General features: G+C 46.7%; 1 protein-coding gene across 1 annotated transcript in view; it reads right to left on the reverse strand.

The window, feature by feature from the left end:
* Positions 1-19,730, reverse strand: part of Znf827 (zinc finger protein 827) — a 159,604-nt gene that overhangs the window by 53,281 nt on the left and 86,593 nt on the right. Inside the window, exons 6-7 of the mRNA XM_032888093.1 lie at positions 15,008-15,247; positions 12,868-12,925 (exon numbers count right to left, since the gene is read on the reverse strand). Coding sequence (XP_032743984.1) covers positions 12,868-12,925; positions 15,008-15,247 — 298 coding nt within the window. The remainder of the gene's footprint in view (positions 1-12,867; positions 12,926-15,007; positions 15,248-19,730) is intronic.

Raw genomic sequence — 19,730 nt, forward strand, 5'->3', positions numbered from 1 at the left:
TGTGGTGCTGTGTTGGTACACAAAACTTTTGAGTTTTGAAACATTCCAGGTTTCAAAGTTAGGACTATCTAATTTGTATTTCATTTTCAACTTAACACTATTTCTCAAGACAGGGTCTCATATAGCCTGGTATCTCTGTGTATCTTCTGTGTAACTGAGGATGACCGTGACCTTCTGGTCCTCCTGCCTCCAGTTCAGGAGTAACAGGACTGCAGGCAAGCACCGTCACACCCAGCCGTCGTGATACTGGGGCTGGAACCCGGAGCATCATGCATGCTGGGCAGGTCCTCCACCCACGGAGATGTGCACAGTGAGATCTCGACTGATTTTCACGGTTACTGCAGTCTTCTCTTGGGAGTGCATATGTTCTTCTCCTTAACTACCACACTCTTTAATGAATGCATTTGTTAACAATTTAGAATAAGAGATGATTAGTATATAAATATATGCATATACATAGACATATCATGTGCATGTTTGTTTTGTAACATATTCATGAGTGATGGAAGAGGAAAAAATCCTTAAATGAAAGAGAACATGGGTTTAGTGGGAGTGAGGGACTCCCAATATCTTCTTAGGACCTCAAACAGGAGGACCACTCCTCCTGGGAGAGCTCACCTATGTAGTCACTTATAAAAGAGCCCTGCAGGGCAGTCAGGAGAAAAACATCCACGATCTAATGCTCTCTTTCCACCCTGACACTATGAGACTGATTTTTTTTTTTTACTCAAACCTAAAATGTAAGTATAAACAGAGACACGTTGTAACCTCAGGACAGGGTCTGGAACCTGTCATCTACCGTGTTGGATACACTTTCAAAAACAGAGACTGAAGAGAGCAAGACGTGAGCCAATCTCTACATGGGCAAAGGTCGGGAGGACATTTGCCTTAAACCGGAGGCTGGCACTGCAGAGGGGGGCTCCAGGCCCATGGCTGACAGGAGCCATGGCCACATCGTCATCTCACTCACAGTACATACACCCTAGGTCCTGCTTCTGCTTTTGGAGGTGAAGAAGAAGCTATGAGTATCCCCTCCTGTTTCATGGACATGGGTGGCCTCTGGCTGGGACGGATCATCTAATAACAGAAACTTCTAAACGACGAAGAACTAATGCTTGCTCATTTTATAAGGTGTGAAATGGCGTGGTGGGAGCATCCTTATTTTTTTTTAAGGGACATACATTCTGACAAGCAGGGAGTGAACAAGGAAGATGGCTCACCTGGGAGAGGCAGTCGGCACCGTGCCTAAGGCTCTGAGTTCAATCCTTGGAGTCCACATGGCATAAGGTGAGAAATGAGTCCTGAAAGTTGCCCTCTGACCTCCACATGCATCCACTGTGACACACGCTCACTAACAAATTAATTAATCTAAAAGTTAAGTAGAAAGCACTGACTTCCTGAGTCTCTCTCTCAGCCCTGGCCTGCCTCCACCTCTCCACACTGTCCCTCAGCCTGGTAGGACAGGAGACAATCTTAGCAAGTCAGTTTGGCCACTGATAACAAAGGCCTGAAAAACGTTAATGTTTTCTTTTCCTATCTGTGACATGTGTGCAGGCCAGGAGGTGACTTTCGGTGTTTTCCTCCAGGGCTCTCGACCATATTTATTATTTTTTGAGGCAGCTAGCCCTCTGAACCTACACTTCAGAGGTGCAGCTGACCAGCACGCCCCAGGAGCCCACTTGGGTCCCCAACACTGGAGCTGCAGAGGGGTACTGCTCTCAGGAGTCACGAAGCTGGCATGAGAGGTATGGCTCCCACAGAGGCTCTCCTCCTCAGCCCATCTCCTCTCCCAAGACCATTGGTAACACTAGTTACATTGGTAACAATGTGGAGGAGCCAATAACAGGGGCTGGTTAAGTAAATAGGTCATAGAGAAAGGGTGAATGATACTAGACAAATCATAAAAGAAAAACTGAATCACACCAACTAACTCAAGCACACTGTATAACAGTCTAGGTTAACTGAGATTATGAAGCTGTATGTATGGTGGGATCCTGTCTTCCTAAGAAAATGTGCTACATAAAAATAAATTCTGCAGGGGTTGGGGATTTGGCTCAGTGGTAGAGTGCTTGCCTAGCAAGCGCAAGGCCCTGGGTTCGATCCCCAGCTCCGGGAAAAAAAAATAAATTCTGCAAATACACCCGTTGTCAACTTAGAAGTGGGCTCTCTGAGTAGAGGGCTCATCAGTGACCGTGATTATTTAAGTGTGTATTTCTATACACTCCTGAAGTCGGGTACTTCAAGACTGTCCACTAACACTCTTGCAGTTTAGATTGTTGACTTTTAAAAAGACTTGGCCTTTCAAAACATGAGTATGGAGGGGGGGTTGGGACAAACCACGGAAACAGTCAAACAGGAACAACTTGGCAACAGTGTAACCTTCAGCACAGGTTTCCTAAGTCTAGGGCTATGCAAAGAGGGGAGGCTGCAGCAAAACAAACAGAATATGGCGGTAGAAAAACCGGACAATATTTCAGGGACACACACACACACACACACACACACACACACACACACACACACACACACACACACACACACACACACACACACTGGTTCTACTTTCTTTGAAATGTACAGTGGCATCTAAGGGCGGGCCAGTACACAGACGCTAACCCCGAGTTCAGGGTCTAGTTCTGGCAGCTGAGCTGAGCTTCATCCACAAAGAGCCAAGAAACTTCACGGGGCAGGCAGGGAGCACAATGCAGGCCTTGTCAGGGCTGCTGAAGTGAAGAGGCCAGATCAGGGCAACCCAAGCCACCACAGACCAAGGAAGGGAACCCAGCACACCCGGATGCATGAAATGTCAGCTCCTAGACGACCAGGTCTCCCAGGAGAATGTGACTTCACACAGAAACTAGGACAAGGGGCTTTCTGTGGAAGGCCACCCAGGGGGCTCTGTCCTCCCTGCAATGGTGCAGGGTCATGGCCACGCCATGGACCACATCCATGCAGCACGGATGTGCCTGTGGTCTGCTGTCACTGGAGAGCGGTCCCACTGTGAAAGGTCACCTTCTGCTTATTTGTTGGACGTCTAGTAACAGCTCTGGGGACACTCCAGAGAAAACCCAGACAAGAGCAGGGCCGTGGCCAGCACCCAGACTGCACCCGCCCTTTGGTTCCTCGCTGTTGTCACAGACTTTGGCTAACTCCTCCCTGAGTCTTCAGCCAGCCAGGAGGAAGAACACATTGGTGCATAGGAAAGGAAGAAAGGAGACCAGCGACCTCTTCAGATCCTGAAAGGAACTCTTGTCGACCCTTCAGAGAAACAACCCCCCCTCACCCCCATACACATACTCTGCACAAAGTATTTCAAGAGGTTCATGTATCGATAATAACCTATTTTCAAGAATCAATTTCAATTTCTTTTGACAGATGAAGATTTAAAGATAACCTGATGGCTGCCGCAGGCCGCACTGCAACGGAAAGACTCTCAAGTTAGCGTGTGTCCAAGGCTGTGAGGCCACCTCACAGGCTGTGCACAGCACAGAAGCACCATGTTAGAGGGTGGAAAACCAGCATCACGGACAGCGGAAATCTAGACATTTCTTCAGACAGTATGCTAAAAGGTGACAGTATGCAGGAAGAATAGCTTCAAAATTCATGGAGATAACCGTGTGACCCCTCAAAAACGTTGACATCACTAAAAAATAAAGATAAATTAGTGTCTTAATTAATTGGGAATCCATGAAGTTAATATTGATGCACTATTAACTGCTCTGGTGTTCTCTGTGTGTGTAATTTGAATGTCACAAACTATGAACAGTAAATAAGATATAAACAGAGACTCAAAGCTCACCAGTTTCATTTGCTGTTTCCTGTTTCTTTCTTAATTGCTTCTGTCTCACTCAGTGTCCCCAAGTAATTTTTCACTTCTAAAGTAATAACACCATCATTCTCTTAGGTTCTCCAAAGAAATGAGAGGGGAAATTGCACGAGCGGAGGCAGCACATGCCACTTTTTACCAATCTGCGCAATTTCTATTACTGAGTCATAAATATTTAAGGGCACACATTGAAGCCGCCACACAGGAAAATGCTATATTGGACACTATCAAGTGAATGTGTCTTTTTAGTAAACAAGGTTTTCTGCCATTATCTAAATCATAGGAAAATAGCCTTCATTTATGATTTGGAAAATTGAGCAAATTAAATGTTGGTCTGCACGGCACAGTACGAGTCTGTCTGTCTGTCTGTCTGTCTCTGATCTCCACTTTCTGTCCAGGAATGGACACACCTGTAGCTGTTTTTGGAACGAAGTGAGGCAGATGTGTGCAGTCCTGACTTCCATGCCTGCCATCTGACCTTGCCTCTACAGACACTGGATTACTAATGGGAGAAGGAGGAATAAACAATAAGACAGGGTCCTTCACAGGCACTGTTTGAAGTTCATGATGTCACACAACACTGAACTTGTCCAATTCACCTGCCGGGAGCTCTCTGATGCTTACTCTAGGGTTCCATTTCCCTACTTCCACCTTATGCAGCATCTGGCTGGGTGATGGGCTGTGGCGGAAAATTCTGTTCTTCTTTTTATTACTAAACTTTGGGATTTGGTTATGGTATGGTGCCTGGTGGGTTTTCATCTAGTAAGTGACCATAATAGCATGTTATCTTCACCCTTTAGAAAGCAGGCCTGTGCTGGGAAAGGAACTAAAGATGTTAGGGTTCACTGAACCATCCATGGTCTGTCTGCTGTCTCCTGAGTCTGGTAAGGACTCTCACCCCACTCAGTGTGCATCAGGAAGACAGCACTGGGCACACCCAGGACACTTTCTCAAAGGAGACCTCCAGGCTTCTTTACACATGAGGTTTCTAGACCCTTACGGTTGACAGGATGGTGGTTTAAGAATTTGCAGGCTGCATTCAGTGCACGTGCCCTTCTAAGAACCCAGACAAGGGCAGAAGGGCAAGGGCAAGGCAGAACCACATGATCCACTCTTTCCAGCTGCTAAGTAAATTGATTTTTCTGCCTGGCTATCTGGTACACTTTTGTGGGTTATTTTTTGCCTTTACTTTTGGAAAGATGATTCTAATTTATACAGTGGATTCTAAGTTCTTAGGATTTGAAATTTTCTGAAAAAAGTGTGGCGGGTGATGGGGGTAGGAGTTCTCAAACCAGTTCTCGCTGGGGATGTGGCTAACTTGTAGAGGGCTAGTTTAGCTCACCTGGGGCAACAGGTTCCAATAGCAGCACTACAACAAAATAAAAACAAAAGCAATCAAATCAGTTCTTAAGAAGATGTCTGACAGTGTCGGGAGATGGCTCAGGGGGTCGAGTGCTTGCTGCACAAACTCAGCTTCCTATTTCCAGTTCCCAAGTAAAAGCTGGGCCCAGTAAGCCAAGCTAGAGGCACAGCCTTTAATCACAGCACTGAGAGGCAGAGGCAGGTAGATCTCTCTGAGTTCCAGGCCTGGACTACATTGTGAGTTCCAGGTCAGTAAAAGCTATGGACCCTGTCCACAAACAAACAAACAGGCAAACAAGAGCAGGATGGGATAGTACCTGAGCACAGTGCAGGCAGCTGAGTCTAGATTGACTGGTGAGCTCCAGATTCAGTCAGAGACACTGTCTCAAGCTTAGGGTGGAGAATAATAGATGTAGAAACATGATGCCGTACATGCACACGTGATCAAGCCAACACACATGTACACACATATGCACATATGTGTACAATACACACACACTCTGATCCCTAGAATTTGTTTCAAGGTAACATCTGCAGAGAGGTTTAGCAAAGGGAGGACAGAGACATGACCCAGGCTGCAAACTGATAGTCATTTAGATGCTGAGGGGCGCTTCTCTGCTCCTGCCTGTCCCTGAAATCCTCCATCACAGAGGAGAACTCAGGACCAGGAACTTGCTAGGGATTAGCCTCAGCCTTTAGTTTCATCTAAACAGCCAGCAAGAAACCCTGTCTCTTGCTCTCTGCTCTCCACATCTGACCTTTTGTACCAGTGGTGTGGATGAGGGGCAGTTCTACAGCTGGAGGGGTGGAAAACCTGACAGGGAGAGAGTGCAGGGCTCACAGCCCAAGGGCCTCTTGAGCATCAGGTGTCAGGCAGAGCTGGTGAGAATGGCAAGCCACAGTGTATTTCATTGGTGCCTGCTATGTTTTCCCATAAGCCCCATGGAAAGAACAAGCATAGAGACCACTAGTGATAAACAGCCATGGGGAGCTATGGCCTTATGTAGGACGGGAAGGCAGTGAGCAACCCAATCTCAGGAGCAGCAGACACTCCAAGTAGAGGAGCTTGGCCATCCATCAGCAAGAAAGAGGCGGGAAAAGGCTGTATCTCCTTACCATGTGGGCAGGTGAGCCCCCAGGACTTCCTTCATAATAAACTACCTAATAACTCTTAGAGGTGGAAACTCCAGTGGCCACCGTTCCAAACAGCCTCTTCCAGGAACTAAACACTAGAAACGGGGTAACTGAGTCAAGTGGAGTGCTGTACCCCTGTAATCTCAGCACTTGGGAGGCTGAGGTAGAAGGATTGAAAGTTCCCAGCCAAACTAAGCTACCTGGTGAAGGCCCTAACTTAACAAATATCCCACTGAGTTCTTACAAACACAACAGAGTCCTGAAGACCACGGGCTACCGTAAATCTATCTGAAGGATATGCAATCACCTGAAATAGAACCCACATCCTGACCTTGGATGTACAAAAGAAGGTCCTTTTAAAGCAATAAATAGTTAGAAGGGAGGGTCCAGAGAGCTGGCATCTTCTACTGTCCTTGGTGGAGACAATGCTTTGGGCCAGCTTGACTCTACTTCAAGCCGTGAGGTGATGGGTAAAAACAAATCAATTTGTGGATTTGGCCAAGGTGTCTACACTCCCAGGATTTTGTGGAATTATAAACCTTAGGGTCTAATCCTGGTTTCTGAACACTGCGTCTGGTCTGGGCTCCCAGGAAGTGACTTGTCCACTGCTTCAGGCAGATCTGAATAGGATTTTTCTTCCTTATAATAATCTCCCAGCAAGGGAAGAATTCACGATTGATTCATTTTTTGCCGAATGCTTAAAAATAAAAATCTTCCTAGCCTATAATTATGCTTCAGTTCCAGCCAACACAATTCAGATTAGAAGCATATTTCAGCCCTCTTCCCTCTTCCCATGTGAAAAGCATAAAGGAACATGGTCTCACACACCTTTCTGCAATGTAAGTATTTATCGTCTACTCTGCATGGTCTCACACACCTTTCTGTAATGTAAGCATTTATTGTATACTCTTAGAGATCTAGAAACTTCCATGGGAATGCTGTTGCAGCCTGGGTCTCTTCATAATTAGTGAAAACCCTTCCCAATGGGAGCCTCCGGTAGGAAACATAGCTTTTGGGGTTCAATGAGCTGGCCCCATACCTGGAGGCAGCCTAGACTCTATAGAGCACACCATACTCCGGGACTCCCTGGGGGATTAAGCAGAACAAGACTCTAGCTAAAACTGCAACCTCCGTATACTTCTCCCTTCCCATACGAAAGAAGCAGAATCAGCTCCTCATGAAAGCGTCTTGAGAGAACCCCACCTCACACTCCACCTTAGGCAGCCTAAGCTATCGGTTTCTATAACCCCTCGGAATCAAGGTAAAATGAGTGAAATGAGTGTGTTATCATTAGTTTGTTGTGCCCCATGACTATGGATCAAACCCATTCCATCAGAAGTAACGACTCTGGGACACAGCTTGTGGACCACAGATTTAGGGTGACAAGCATGGAGGTGGCAAGCTAGCATTTGTGTAAGTTCAGATCTCTGGCTTGGGCATCTAAGGTCACAGACAAAATAGGCTTTCCACCCAGACTCATTCCCCCAGGCCACCTAGGGGCCATCATCATGAGACTAGTTGTCCGTCTGTGTGTTCAGAGATGGGCTGCCTGTCTTCTGTCCTACCACAAAGGTGCTTTCCCTGTAACTGTGTAGCCCAGGGAGAAGCAGACGGGTTTAGTGCTCGTTTCTCTTATGTGATGGTCGTATATGCTCAGCCACATTAGCCTAGCTGCCTTGTAGCCCCGCTCCCACTGCTAGTGGCCCTGGCCAGCCGGGAACTCTGGTCCCAGCTACCCGGTAAAATCAAGACTCAACAAACTGTAACCCAACAATCAGATTTATATGTTAAATTCTCAATCCACAATACATCCACACAATAAACTCACAACCAATTGACAAGGATATAAACCGCCCACCTAGATAAGATAAACTTGCCTACAGAAATCCATCCCAGCTGAATTGGTAATTCAGAACCACCCGGATCTGGGTCATCCTTCTCCGTCTCCATCTTGATTCTCTTTCCTTTTTTTCTACAGCCTTACAAAAGCTTTGTCCCTGCCTTATTTTTCACTGTCCAATCATGGCCTTGACCAAACTGGTGCCAGCCGTCACCTGCATATTGATATCTGCCTATACTTCACCCTTTCTGTCTAATTAAAAAAAAAACTTTTCTCTCAAATACAAGCTGAACACAACAATTATCATTTTGTAATTTAAAACTATAAAATATTCTTAACACCCAGTCCAACATTTTATCAGTTAAACAGAACATTTAATTATCTCTCATAGCCTACACAGGCTGCTTAACTTTGAGAATACATATTTAATTCGATAGTTATCAGATAGTATACAAGCCTTTCTGGTTACAGACTAAAGACTCCACAACAAGTGGTGAAACAACATGTTAGGCAAGAATCCACTAAAAATTAAAGCTTTTCAGCCTGAGAAAGCTTTGTTTTCTAAGTGAAAGGGGCTCCGACATGTTGAGTCATGTGAGGGCTCAAGCGTGGGAACCTTAAACAGAGGAACAGAGGGGGAGCCAGCTCAGACTCTAGGTCCCTGCTGTGAAAAGTAGTACAGAGTTTGTCCGTCCGAATCGTGGGGATTCTGAACTTGGTAGAAATAAATAAAAGTCTGTAACACCAGACAGAGTGAATACAGACATATCTTACAGCGTAATTAATAAAGTCTGACGCTCCGGGTAGAGAGCTTAACAGATAGATGGATTTTGGGCTAAAATCTTAGTTGGACAAGTTATCCAAGTATTGGTATTGGTATTAATAAAAGGGTGATCAAATTGTTTTATAAATTAACCCGCTATCGCCATATGGCTCGACAGTGCCAGCTAGCGAGGGTTTGTGGTTAATTTTGACATTTACCACGGCAGGAGGCTCATATTCTCTCCATGTGGGGGCCACGGGAATTTTGGGTTAATTTCCTGGTGTGACAGACTAGAAAAGCCTTAAAAAGCTCATACACTATTGTTTAGCTTACTTCTTTTTTTTATAAAATTGTTTTAATTTTCATAATGGGCGTGATTTTATGTCTTGTTATATTAGTTCTCTGGGAGAGAGTGCAAGATACAAGCTTTTCTGGTTACAGACTAAAGAACATGGTATTTTGGGAGAAAGGTTTTTCTTTGTGTTTTTAAAAAGGATGATTAGGCTTTGGACACCTTCCAGAGTTACACTGATTAGATTTGATAAAGGTAGAACTCCTGAGAAACTAAACTCAAGAGAATCAAACAACAACGTATCTTGGTTCTAAGCTCTTGTTTTGAGAATTATACATTGCAGAATGTACCTGCTTGGATTCCTGCTCTCGAGAACTTTCACCCGGGTCCAGTCAGGACACACAACAGAGACCTCAACCACTGCTGGTGTGGCCAGCTTCCTCACCTCCCCGCCCCCCAGATATCTCAACGCCCATGTACAGCTTGAAGAGCCATTGAAGAGCCGTAGCCCCAATTCCCTGGACTTTGGGGGGCTAAAGGTGGTTATCCTAAGGTTGTTTATATGGGGAATTTAGAAATGGTCATAATTTAACAGGGAGGAATTAGCTAGAATTGATTTGCACAGCCATAATCTCATTTGGTAACTGAGCTAAAGTTGTATCTTTACATTGGTATAGAACTTATTTGTTACAAAAATTTTAAAAGTACAAGGTTTGGACCCTGTCCTTCTATTGATGCCATTACAAACTTTAGAGTTGATTAAACATAGGAATTGGGGGCCAAATAACAAATTTATGAATCTTAGTTCACCATTAGGGTGCTTTCAAAATATTCTCGATAGAAATAGCTGAGACTAGTTAACCAACGACAGTCCAGATTACCTCATAGGTAGATGGTTTTCAAAAACGTCAGAAATCCACAAAAATCTGACATTTAATGTTTTTTATCTTTTGTTGAGACATGTCTGCTCCTAACAACTCCTCTTTGGTGGATTCAAAGAAAGAAACTGAACATCTCCACCTCCAGGTGAGGTGATGTACTGTGGCCACTCCGCAAGCCCTGCCTGTTTCACTGACCAAAAAGGGACACCTTATGTAGAATGGCCGACTGATGTCTTTGCTGAGCCAGAATTATCAGCCCTTCTCAGAGGTCTGTCAGTTGACCCTGGGCTGGAAGGCTGAAGACTTGCTCTCACGTGTTGCTAACAGGGGACTGTGCTAGTGGAGATTTGTCTCTACAACCTGTATCAGTTCTGAAAGCCGTGTTAGGCTTCCTATGTTTATAGATATTTAGTCATTCTCACATTTCTGATGGAGTCGAGGACTAATTAGCCTCATAGCCTACTCAAGCTAATTAACTTTGAGAAAACGTAGCTGTCTAGATGATTTTCTAATGGTAATAGTTGTGCACAGCTTATATTTGATGAAAAGTTTTTTTAAATTAAACAAAAAGGGTGATGTGTAGGATGATGTCATTATATAGTGGGCGGGTCCAGGATAAGGCGAAGTCTATCACTGGATGAGAAGGAAGGGTAGGTGGGGAAAAGTCTAGGGAGGAGAGAGGAGGAGGAGCCAGGAGATCCAGACGGAGTCTACAGAGGAGGATGGATCAGATTTAGGTGAACTCGATCAATCTTATCCTGTCCAGGTGGGTGGCTTATATCTTTATCAATTGGCAGTGAATTTACTGTGTAGCTGAATTGTGGATTGAGAATTTAACATATAAATCTAATTGCTAAATTACAAGTTTCTGGAACTTTGATTTTACTGGGCTAAAGAGGACAGTGTGTGAAAGAAATGGTTGAGAGGCAGTTGGAGCGTACGGATCTGGTTATGCTGCCCGTGGGGAGTGAGAGCACATAGGGAATGAGAGGGGTGTGTGTGTGTGTGTGTGTGTGTGTGTGTGTGTGTGTGTGCCAGGCATGGTAACTACCACTTAGGGGACCCCATGAGAGAGAGTAGATAAAAAGGGAGACAACCAGGAGAGGGTGGCTTGCAGAGCATGTGCAGAGTAGCAGCCAGAGTGAGAGGATCTGGCTTGAGGGAACTGGTAACAAACGATCCATTTTAACCGCAACAGCATTGAGTCTATACCTGATGGTACAGTGTGGTCAATTCATAGCACACCTAAAAGTAAATCATTCTTTTATCAGTTGTTTCAAGAATTGCAAGCACATGGCTTTAGAGATAGCTCAGCTTGCAAAATGCTTGCATTAAGGACCAGAACCTTGGGGGGGGGGTGAGGGAGGGGGGTCCAGAGAAATCCCTGGGGCTCACTTGCTAACCAGCCAAGCCTACTTGCTGAGTCCTAAGCCAATGAGAGACCTTGTCTCAAGAAACAAGGTGAATACGTGCTTGAAGAATGACTGCAAGGTTGTCGCACAGCAAACACACACACACACACACACACACACACACACACACACACACACACACACAGAGATACATACATACAAAGAATCAAGACTATAAAGTGAGTCAACCGAACAGTCAGATGAAGCCAATGTTGTCTGCCTAGGAAAGGTCTGCACCAGTCTCCTGATCCTGTGTCTGTCTCTACTCACGCCCCTCTGGCTCCTTCACACAGCTCCTGTCTTGCACTAACTTGCGCAGAGTGGTCCCACACAGGGGAAAGTACGTCTTCCCTAAGCTCTCTTTCTGCAGATTTGTTGGGTGTTCCTTGCCCAGAGGAAAATGTTCTTGCCTACAATATAACTCACATCCATTTTCCTGCTTTTCTTTTTAAAGACTTGGTCTCACTATGCTGTCTAACCTCTTAGGCTCAAGCAATTCTTCTGCCTTAGCTCCCGGGAGTTAGGACTACAGAATACAGCAGGGTGCCCAGCTCTTGCAACTTAAAAAAAAAAGTATTTATTTCATTGTTTATGGGGTGGGACATATCAGAGCATCATGTGGAGGTCAGAGAACAACTTGGAAGAGTCAGCTCTCCTCTGTCACATGGGTTCTCGGGATGGAGCTCGGTGCCAGGCTTGGCAGCCATCAGTGCCTTTACCTGCTGAGCTAGCTCGCTCGCTCTCTCTCTCTCTCTCTCTCTCTCTCTCTCTCTCTCTCTCTCTCTCTCAGCTTTTAAAAAGCACTATCTTCCTTCTGTTTAAAAATCCTTTCCTTTGGAAAATGCTTCAGGTAGCTTTAGTGGTGAGCAGTAGTGAGCTAGGGCAGCAGGGACCGTAAGAGCCTTGGATCCTGAGCCCCAGGCTCGGCCTCCACACGGTGCCTCCCACTCAATCTCTCAGGGTCAGATGCTTCTCCGAGCTGGCAGAGCACACGGCTCACCACGAAAGAGGCCTTGGCTTCAGAGCCAAGTCCCGAAAGGTAAGGGAGTAGATAAAAACAAACTCTTACAAAGGTGATACGAACATCTACTTCACAAAATTACTGTAAGAAGTGAAAAACAATGCCACCTGGGCAAGCTGATCCCTTCTTGTCGACGTCTAGGAAATATTAAAGTTTGTCTCTCTGCTTATCCCACTAGTCTGACTTGTTTTCACCAAATGAGAATTGTGGGAGAAAATGCTGGAAAGCCATAAGTCCTCTGAATCCACAGGGTGTAGCGAACAGGCCCAGTGCATGAGAGAAGCAGGTCTGACGACCCCACAGGGCATGAGGTGACACCGCAGAGCAGAGGCCTACCTGGTGGTCGTCCGCATGGTGTTTTCTTTCGTGTGATTGTGTTCTTTGCTCACTTTTTCTGAAAGAAGACAGAATGAAACAGGTGACTTGGGCTAAGCTTAGTCCACGCCCATCTTTTAGGCGGAAATCTCCCATCTCTTATCTTATTGGGAACTCGAAAGCATCTAGATCACGTCCGCAGACCTGCTGCACCTAGTCAAATAGTTAAGTGATGTCTGATTGCTAGTAGGCCTGAGTCAGTGTGAGTGTATACCAGACACCCAAACAGACACCGACAGACAGCTGCACACGAATAGCTGCTTCTATCCATCTTTCCTTCTTGGTAATTCCTAGTTCCCTCAGTTAAGCCCTCACACTGCAGCTGTGGTTACCGTCCTGCCCCCAGCTCTGCTGACAGTCTGTGTTGTTAGGCCCCTTCAGAGAATGACCAGGGAGCTCTTGGTGCTGTCACGGACTGCTTATTCTAATAAATGTCACTAAGAACAGAACGAGGCCATCAGACAAGAGGTAAGCCCTCTCCTCATGCATCCTGGGGTCTGTTGCCACCGGCTGTCAGAAATTATTTAATTAGCTTTCAAGAACACCAAGTTGAACCATAGCCTCGCTGACCCAGGACAAATGTGAAGCCTCTACCCGGCCATCACAGCGTTCGACGGCTGACGGCTTCTAGGAAGCAGTTACAGAAAACCTGGCCAGTCCCACTAAGGGTTTCGGAATTTACAATCAGGTAAATAAAACTAACCTCGGGGACTTCTTGAGAAACAAAACAAAACAAAACATAAGCAAGGTTTATAATCTTTCCTACCTGCCTTTGACTGCTCTGAAGCTAAGTCACCTGAGTTTCCCTTTTCTTCCTTCAGCAATGACAACAGGGGAGAATCCTGCCTGCCAGCATCCATGTGGACAGCATCCATGTGGACAGCATGCAATCTGGGGCCATCTAGGCTGTGGCTGTGCCAGGGTGAGACCTCTCAGAGTCACACAGGCCTAGCTCAAGCTCTCTTGGGCTCTTAAATCACTATCTACACAGCCTTGCTTTGGGATGTGCCTCGGTCTTTGGGGGAAAGGAGGTCATGTGTCAGAACTCCGAAAGCTTACTGAATTAATGACTCCTACCACTGTGGAGGGTCTCAGTGTCATCAGAGCCACACAGCTAAGGAGGTGTCATCAGGCCAAGGAGAAACTGACCCACCAGGGTGGCCCATGGACCTGAGCTTCTTTCCTGGTCCATTTCCGAGGGGTAGGGGACAAGTGCCTTAAATAACAGGGACTTCTTGTCTGACGGATGTGCTTTATCAAATGTTAGTAATGCATGACTGATGGGGGAGTTTCATGAAGCCCCCGAGAAGAGGTATGCGTGCTCACCAAAATACAGTCTTGTGAGTACAAAACAGCATCAGCCTCACTCAAGGAATGGCAGTACATTAAATTTGCTAGGAACAGAGGTGTGAGGCTTAGAAGAGCAGACAGAGGCACAACTCTGGTACTGGGACCCTTCAGAGCGCTGAGTACCCGCACATCTGGATTCTGAGCATTTGAAGGAAGACAAGACTGATCTACACTAGCACCTTGGACCACAACAACTGGAGACAGCTTTCAGGGCCCGCTTTTCACTTTTCTATTTATATTTCTTTTCAGCGAGATATAATAAAATTTCACTAATTCAGACAATACCATTTTTCTTGGAGGGCATGGACATTTATCTTTCCCACATTACAAAGAAAAGGCTGTTAATACTATCAGCACGAAACCTTCCCAGGAGTCCGTGTCAAAGGGACCAGCAGAGAACTGCAGAGTTCTGGTTCTCAACTGTGTTAAAACCAGCTTACGGCGCGCGGGTGGGCGGGCTCAGTGGGTAAAGGGGCTTGCTGTCAAGCCTGATAATCAGAGTTCTAACTCTGCAATCCACATAGTGGAATAAAAGAAACAATTCCCAGGAACCTCTACCCTCCACATAAAATCCTAACAAGTTTTTTTAAGTGTGGTAGGAATCCGACTTGGCAACACTTCATTAACCACTAATGTGGTATGTAAAACAAACTCTTCCTAAACACCTACCACGTGGGTTACCTTTCCCTTCCTAAGAAGGGCTTTACTACCAATGCTTTCCAGTCAGCCACATTTCCCACAATTCACCTACCTGAGAGTTGAAAAAGAAGCTCAGAAGCCATCTTCACAGAGATGTCCTGGCTGAAGAGATTTCTCTCTGGGGGAACTCGACCTTCCGGAAGCTTCTGTAAGGGTTCGGTTTTTTCTCGCCCCATTAAAGTGCTGTAGCCAACGTTCCGGCTGGGTGATATGGAGGCTGGGGAGTCCTGGATATCCACCTCCATGGGCTCTTCTTTAACCGTCACGGCCTGCGTCTCCTTGTAACTTTCCGCTGCAAGCAGGTGGGTGAGAGAAACCAGAACATGGCGGTTCTTCATTTGGAAGCAAACTATGCACATGCTCCACCCTGAGACGCTTCCCCGGGCAACTGAGTTGTCAATCACAAAGAAAACTATCAAGTTTGTGTTCAGGAGTCTAGAAGGGCGAGCACCACGGGACGTGAGCACACAGGGCGAAACCATTGGCGGCTTCCAGAAAAGGCAGGAAACTTGACACCCTGAGAGGTTAAGTGGCCTGCCAAAGGTCACAGAGAATAGCCTGGCTGCCTAGAACCGGGCTTCTTGGCTAGGGGTTTCCTGACCACCCCGGTGTGCACCTTCCTTTGTTCTGTGTTGATTCTAAACAGGATGTGGCCAGCAACTGTCAGGACTTGGTTTTGGAGCACAAGTCAGTTTTAGCAAATCAGGTAAGATCTTATTAATATGATAATTTCTTCCCTGTCCTTAAAGACCTTATCATTTCTTTTTCTTTCTCTCTAAGGCATCTAAGTTAACAAAGCTTAAGTGAGGTCAATTCAATGGAGATATTTCTACCTTTCTGGAAGCTACTAACTCTCAAGTTAACTAAGCCCGGATGAACACCCAGGGAAACAATAGTCTTACAACTGAGTCAGTCTCTGAACCCCAGCTGCTCTTCCCTCAGGGTTTCTAGAAGGTCCAACATGCATGTGGTTTGCAAGGCTGAGTGTCTGTTGTCATTCACTCCTTTGAGTTAAGGGCAGGACATGTTTGGAACAATGTAGGATAGTTCATCCAGACATGAATTTGGGCCATTTAAAAACAAAGTCACATTTTCAAACCAGTACATATTTATTAGTGATGGCTGAATACACAATGCCCTAGAACACAAATCAAAGACGATTCAGGCAGTTAACCAAAAGGCAGATAGGCAGTAGGGCAAAGAATTGAACAGAGACCCCCAACAAGGTATGTGTGTACAACCTGTGAACTGTCCTATTTGGGGAAAAGCAGTTTTCAAGTGTGACTAAGAGTCTCGAGGTGAAGTCATTGTGGATAAGCCAGAGAGACCTAGAGCCAATGACAAGAGTCCTTCTTAAAAAAGGACAAAGCAGAGTCAAGAAAAAGCCTGGATTTGCATTGCATCAGGCCAAGTAGCTGCTTAAAGGCAGACAAGGCAAAGGGAGGGTCCTCTGGCCATGGCTTTTGGAGGATGAGAAACTCCTGAACCAGGTTATGACAAGCAGCAGCAGCAGCAGCAGCAGCAGCAGCAGCAGCAGCAGCGACAACGGTGACACCAACAAGAAGAAGCTACAGTCTACAGCCTCTGCCGACTCCGGTCAGTTCAGTGATGGGGACGGGGACCATCACTGCTGTAAACTGACTGGTGGTCAAGAACCGATGCTTTCCTCTCATGCATGGCAGGGGCGAAAGTCAAAAGCACTCGCACAGAGCACAGACTAGCAGTTAAAAACAAGCAAAGAGGAGAAGAGCACTTCACATTAAGCCATTAAAGTTAATCTGCTGCTACCAGACTGAGCTAGGTAACAGGAACGCCAAGTTCCCGATTCTGGGGAAAGCCAGCTCATTCTTTGGTCCACAGCGAACTTTGTGCACTAGCAAACTTCACCTAGATTGTCCCCCCTTCCCCTCTTCCTGCCAAACTGTTTCCCCTCTGTAAACTAAGCAGCTAATAAAGTTAGTTCACTGACTCAGGTGTGAGACGCAAGGAGAAAGTGGAAGAAAAGAGGAATTGGGGGAGGGGCTGGAGAATGAGGAGGGAGCAACTGGAAGAGGAGGAGGAGGAAGGGAGGAGGAGGAAGGACAAATGAAAAGAGTAGACAGCCTTTTCAGTTACAGATTCCTCCCTCTGATGAAAACCCATCAGCTGCTTTCTGGGAGCTGGCTCCCCATAGACATCCTAGCCTCAAGCCAGACCGTCTGCTCACATGAGTAATCACGGCACACGTCTCCTCCTCCATGTTCCCCCAAAGTACTCAAGATGTGGAAACTAAACAGTGGGGTCTGCGTCACATGTACACGGTGATGGCTCTGACCTTCACCCTCCAGCGCCTGAGGATAGGCAGAGGGAAACCAGGGCAAGTACAATGGGACCCATTGACTCAAGAAAGGAAAATCTCAGCACCACCGTGAAGCTGGAAGAGCTCCACAGTGTATCTGTCTCCTCCTCCACCCCCAGGTCCTCATCTTTGACCCTTGATTAAAAACCACGTGATTATCTGCACCACTCACTTGCATAAAACAATTAGTTTTTGAGGTTGGCTGAGGTAGCTTCCGGTATGGTCTGCATCGAGGTGCTCCCAGTTCTTTCCCATGACAGACAACCTTTGAATGTGCACAAGACACTGACCTCTGAGTAGAGTCCTTAGCATCCTCGGTCTCACTCATAGTCCCATATGTGCAGAGTGGGGTCCGGACCCAAAGCTCAAGTACACCATCACACAATCAGCCCTTCCTTTCCCCTGAAACTTTATCAAGACTTAAATTTGTCTTAAAAAAAGAACATGTTCTGGGTGTAACTGTGTGTGCTGTGTGTGTGCCTAGTGGGGCCTGTGGAGGCCAGACAGTCCCTGAGCCCCTAAGACTGGCATGGTAGGAGCTAGGAGCTGCCACGTGGGTGCTGGGTTCTCTTCAAGAGCGGCAAGTGTTCCTACCTCCTGAGACACCTCTCCAGTGCCCACTCCATTCCTCATCCTTGCTGGCCTGATGTTCTCTAAGGCACTTGGGTACAGTAGCACTGCACACTGCCTTTAACAGACACAGCGCCTCCTGGGCCTGAGAGGGTGGCTCAGTTGGCAAAACACCTGCTGTGGCAAGCACAAGGATAGGAGTTCAGATCCCCAGCACCCATGTAAGTCAGGCAGGGTGGCCTGTGTCTGTAACAACAGATGGGAGGAGCAGAGACAGCTGATTTAATGCATTCTAAAGTCATTGAGAGACCTCATCTGTCTCATAAAGCAGTGGGAACAGGCAAGGAGGTCCACAGCTTTAATCCCAAAACAAAAGCAAACCAAAATAGATAAATACATATAAACTTCATCCACAGTAAGGAAGAAAAGGCTCCCCTTCTGACTCAGCAGGAGCCTGCCCCATGTTGCTCGCAAGCCCAGGCAGGATGCCTGAGCAAGCTAAGCTGGCCTAGGACCAGAGGTCAGGCCGACCTGGAAGCACAAAGAGCACGTGGCTCCGTGTCCCAGCTCAGCTCCGATTTGCGTTGTGCGTCCTCGTGGAACAAGATTGAACTGATCATTCCTACTGGTTCTCAGTGCTTACACTCACCAGGGGTGAACGCTCACTTCTAGGCCCTAGGAACACAACAGCAATGGCCTTACACTCTAGTCCTCGGTTTATGGGACAAGTACTGATGTCTGTCCCAGGGCTGCTGAAATGGGGCTGGGGCGCACTTGGCAGTAGAGTGCTTGCCTTGCTCTCTTACGCCATGTAAAAATGGCAGCTGTGGCCCTACCCAAAGTACCTCAGTACCTGTGTGTGTGGGGAGGGGGGACGGGTCGAGCCAAGGAGAGGCTCTGGCTCAAAAAACCCCAAAACCCTGGCGTACCCTAAGGGACAACACCTGAGGTTGGCCTCTATCCTCTACATACATGCACACACATGAACACACAGACACACTGTCATCAGACAGTGACATCAGTGTATGATCGTTTACAGAAATGCTCTTTTGTGTCTCCAACAAATAAAGTGGCATATACCTACTTTTCAAAATGGAAGAGAATTAAAAATAACCATTAAAGAAGGAGGTGTCCAGTTTGGGACTGGAAGTGTGGATGACGTATCCTCTGATGCCCGGCAGCAGGGGAAGGCACACTGGCTAAATCCACCACACCCTCCTTGGTAACAGAAGTGCAGAAGCTGACACTGTCCCGGTGGCATCCCACATGTGCTCTTTCTGAGGAGACGATAGTACAGGAAGTAAGATTAAAATACAGTGTGTAATGTGTCCAGGAGTACTGCGCTGTGTCTGGTGTGCTGGGTGTACTGTGTGGTCTGGCTTCAGGGCCCAAGGTGATAGAGGGCGCAAAACCAAAGCAACTCTCACTGTTAGCTCCCACTCTGTTATCTCCGATGCTCTGTCCCCTTCACTGGGTCAAAGTCAGGCAAGGCCTCTGCCCTGCTCATTTTCAGCTAAAACAAGAACCACGGCCCATTAAGTGGCAAAGCTCTGTGGATCCCAAAACCAGAAGCTTAATTCCATGCACTGGGCAGCAGGGTGAACTTCCTCAGAGGGTGACTCTTGTCTCTGCCCTGACAGGGTCCTCAGCAGGACAGGGGCTGGAGGAACGGGAGAAGAGACCTGGGAAGCCGCAGGATGGTCCCTGACTGCCCTGCTGCACAGCAGTTTTGAGTCTGGGTCACCAGGGGTAAATATGCCCAGGGATTTACTTCCCTCTGAGAGTCAGGCTGGGACTTAGCCGCGGTAGCTCTCTTCCACCTACGACTCTCCATCTCCCTTTGTGCTGAGGCCTCCTTTACTCTGGA

Source organism: Rattus rattus, chromosome 17 (assembly GCF_011064425.1).
Source record: "Rattus rattus isolate New Zealand chromosome 17, Rrattus_CSIRO_v1, whole genome shotgun sequence".
Lineage (NCBI taxonomy): Eukaryota > Metazoa > Chordata > Mammalia > Rodentia > Muridae > Rattus > Rattus rattus.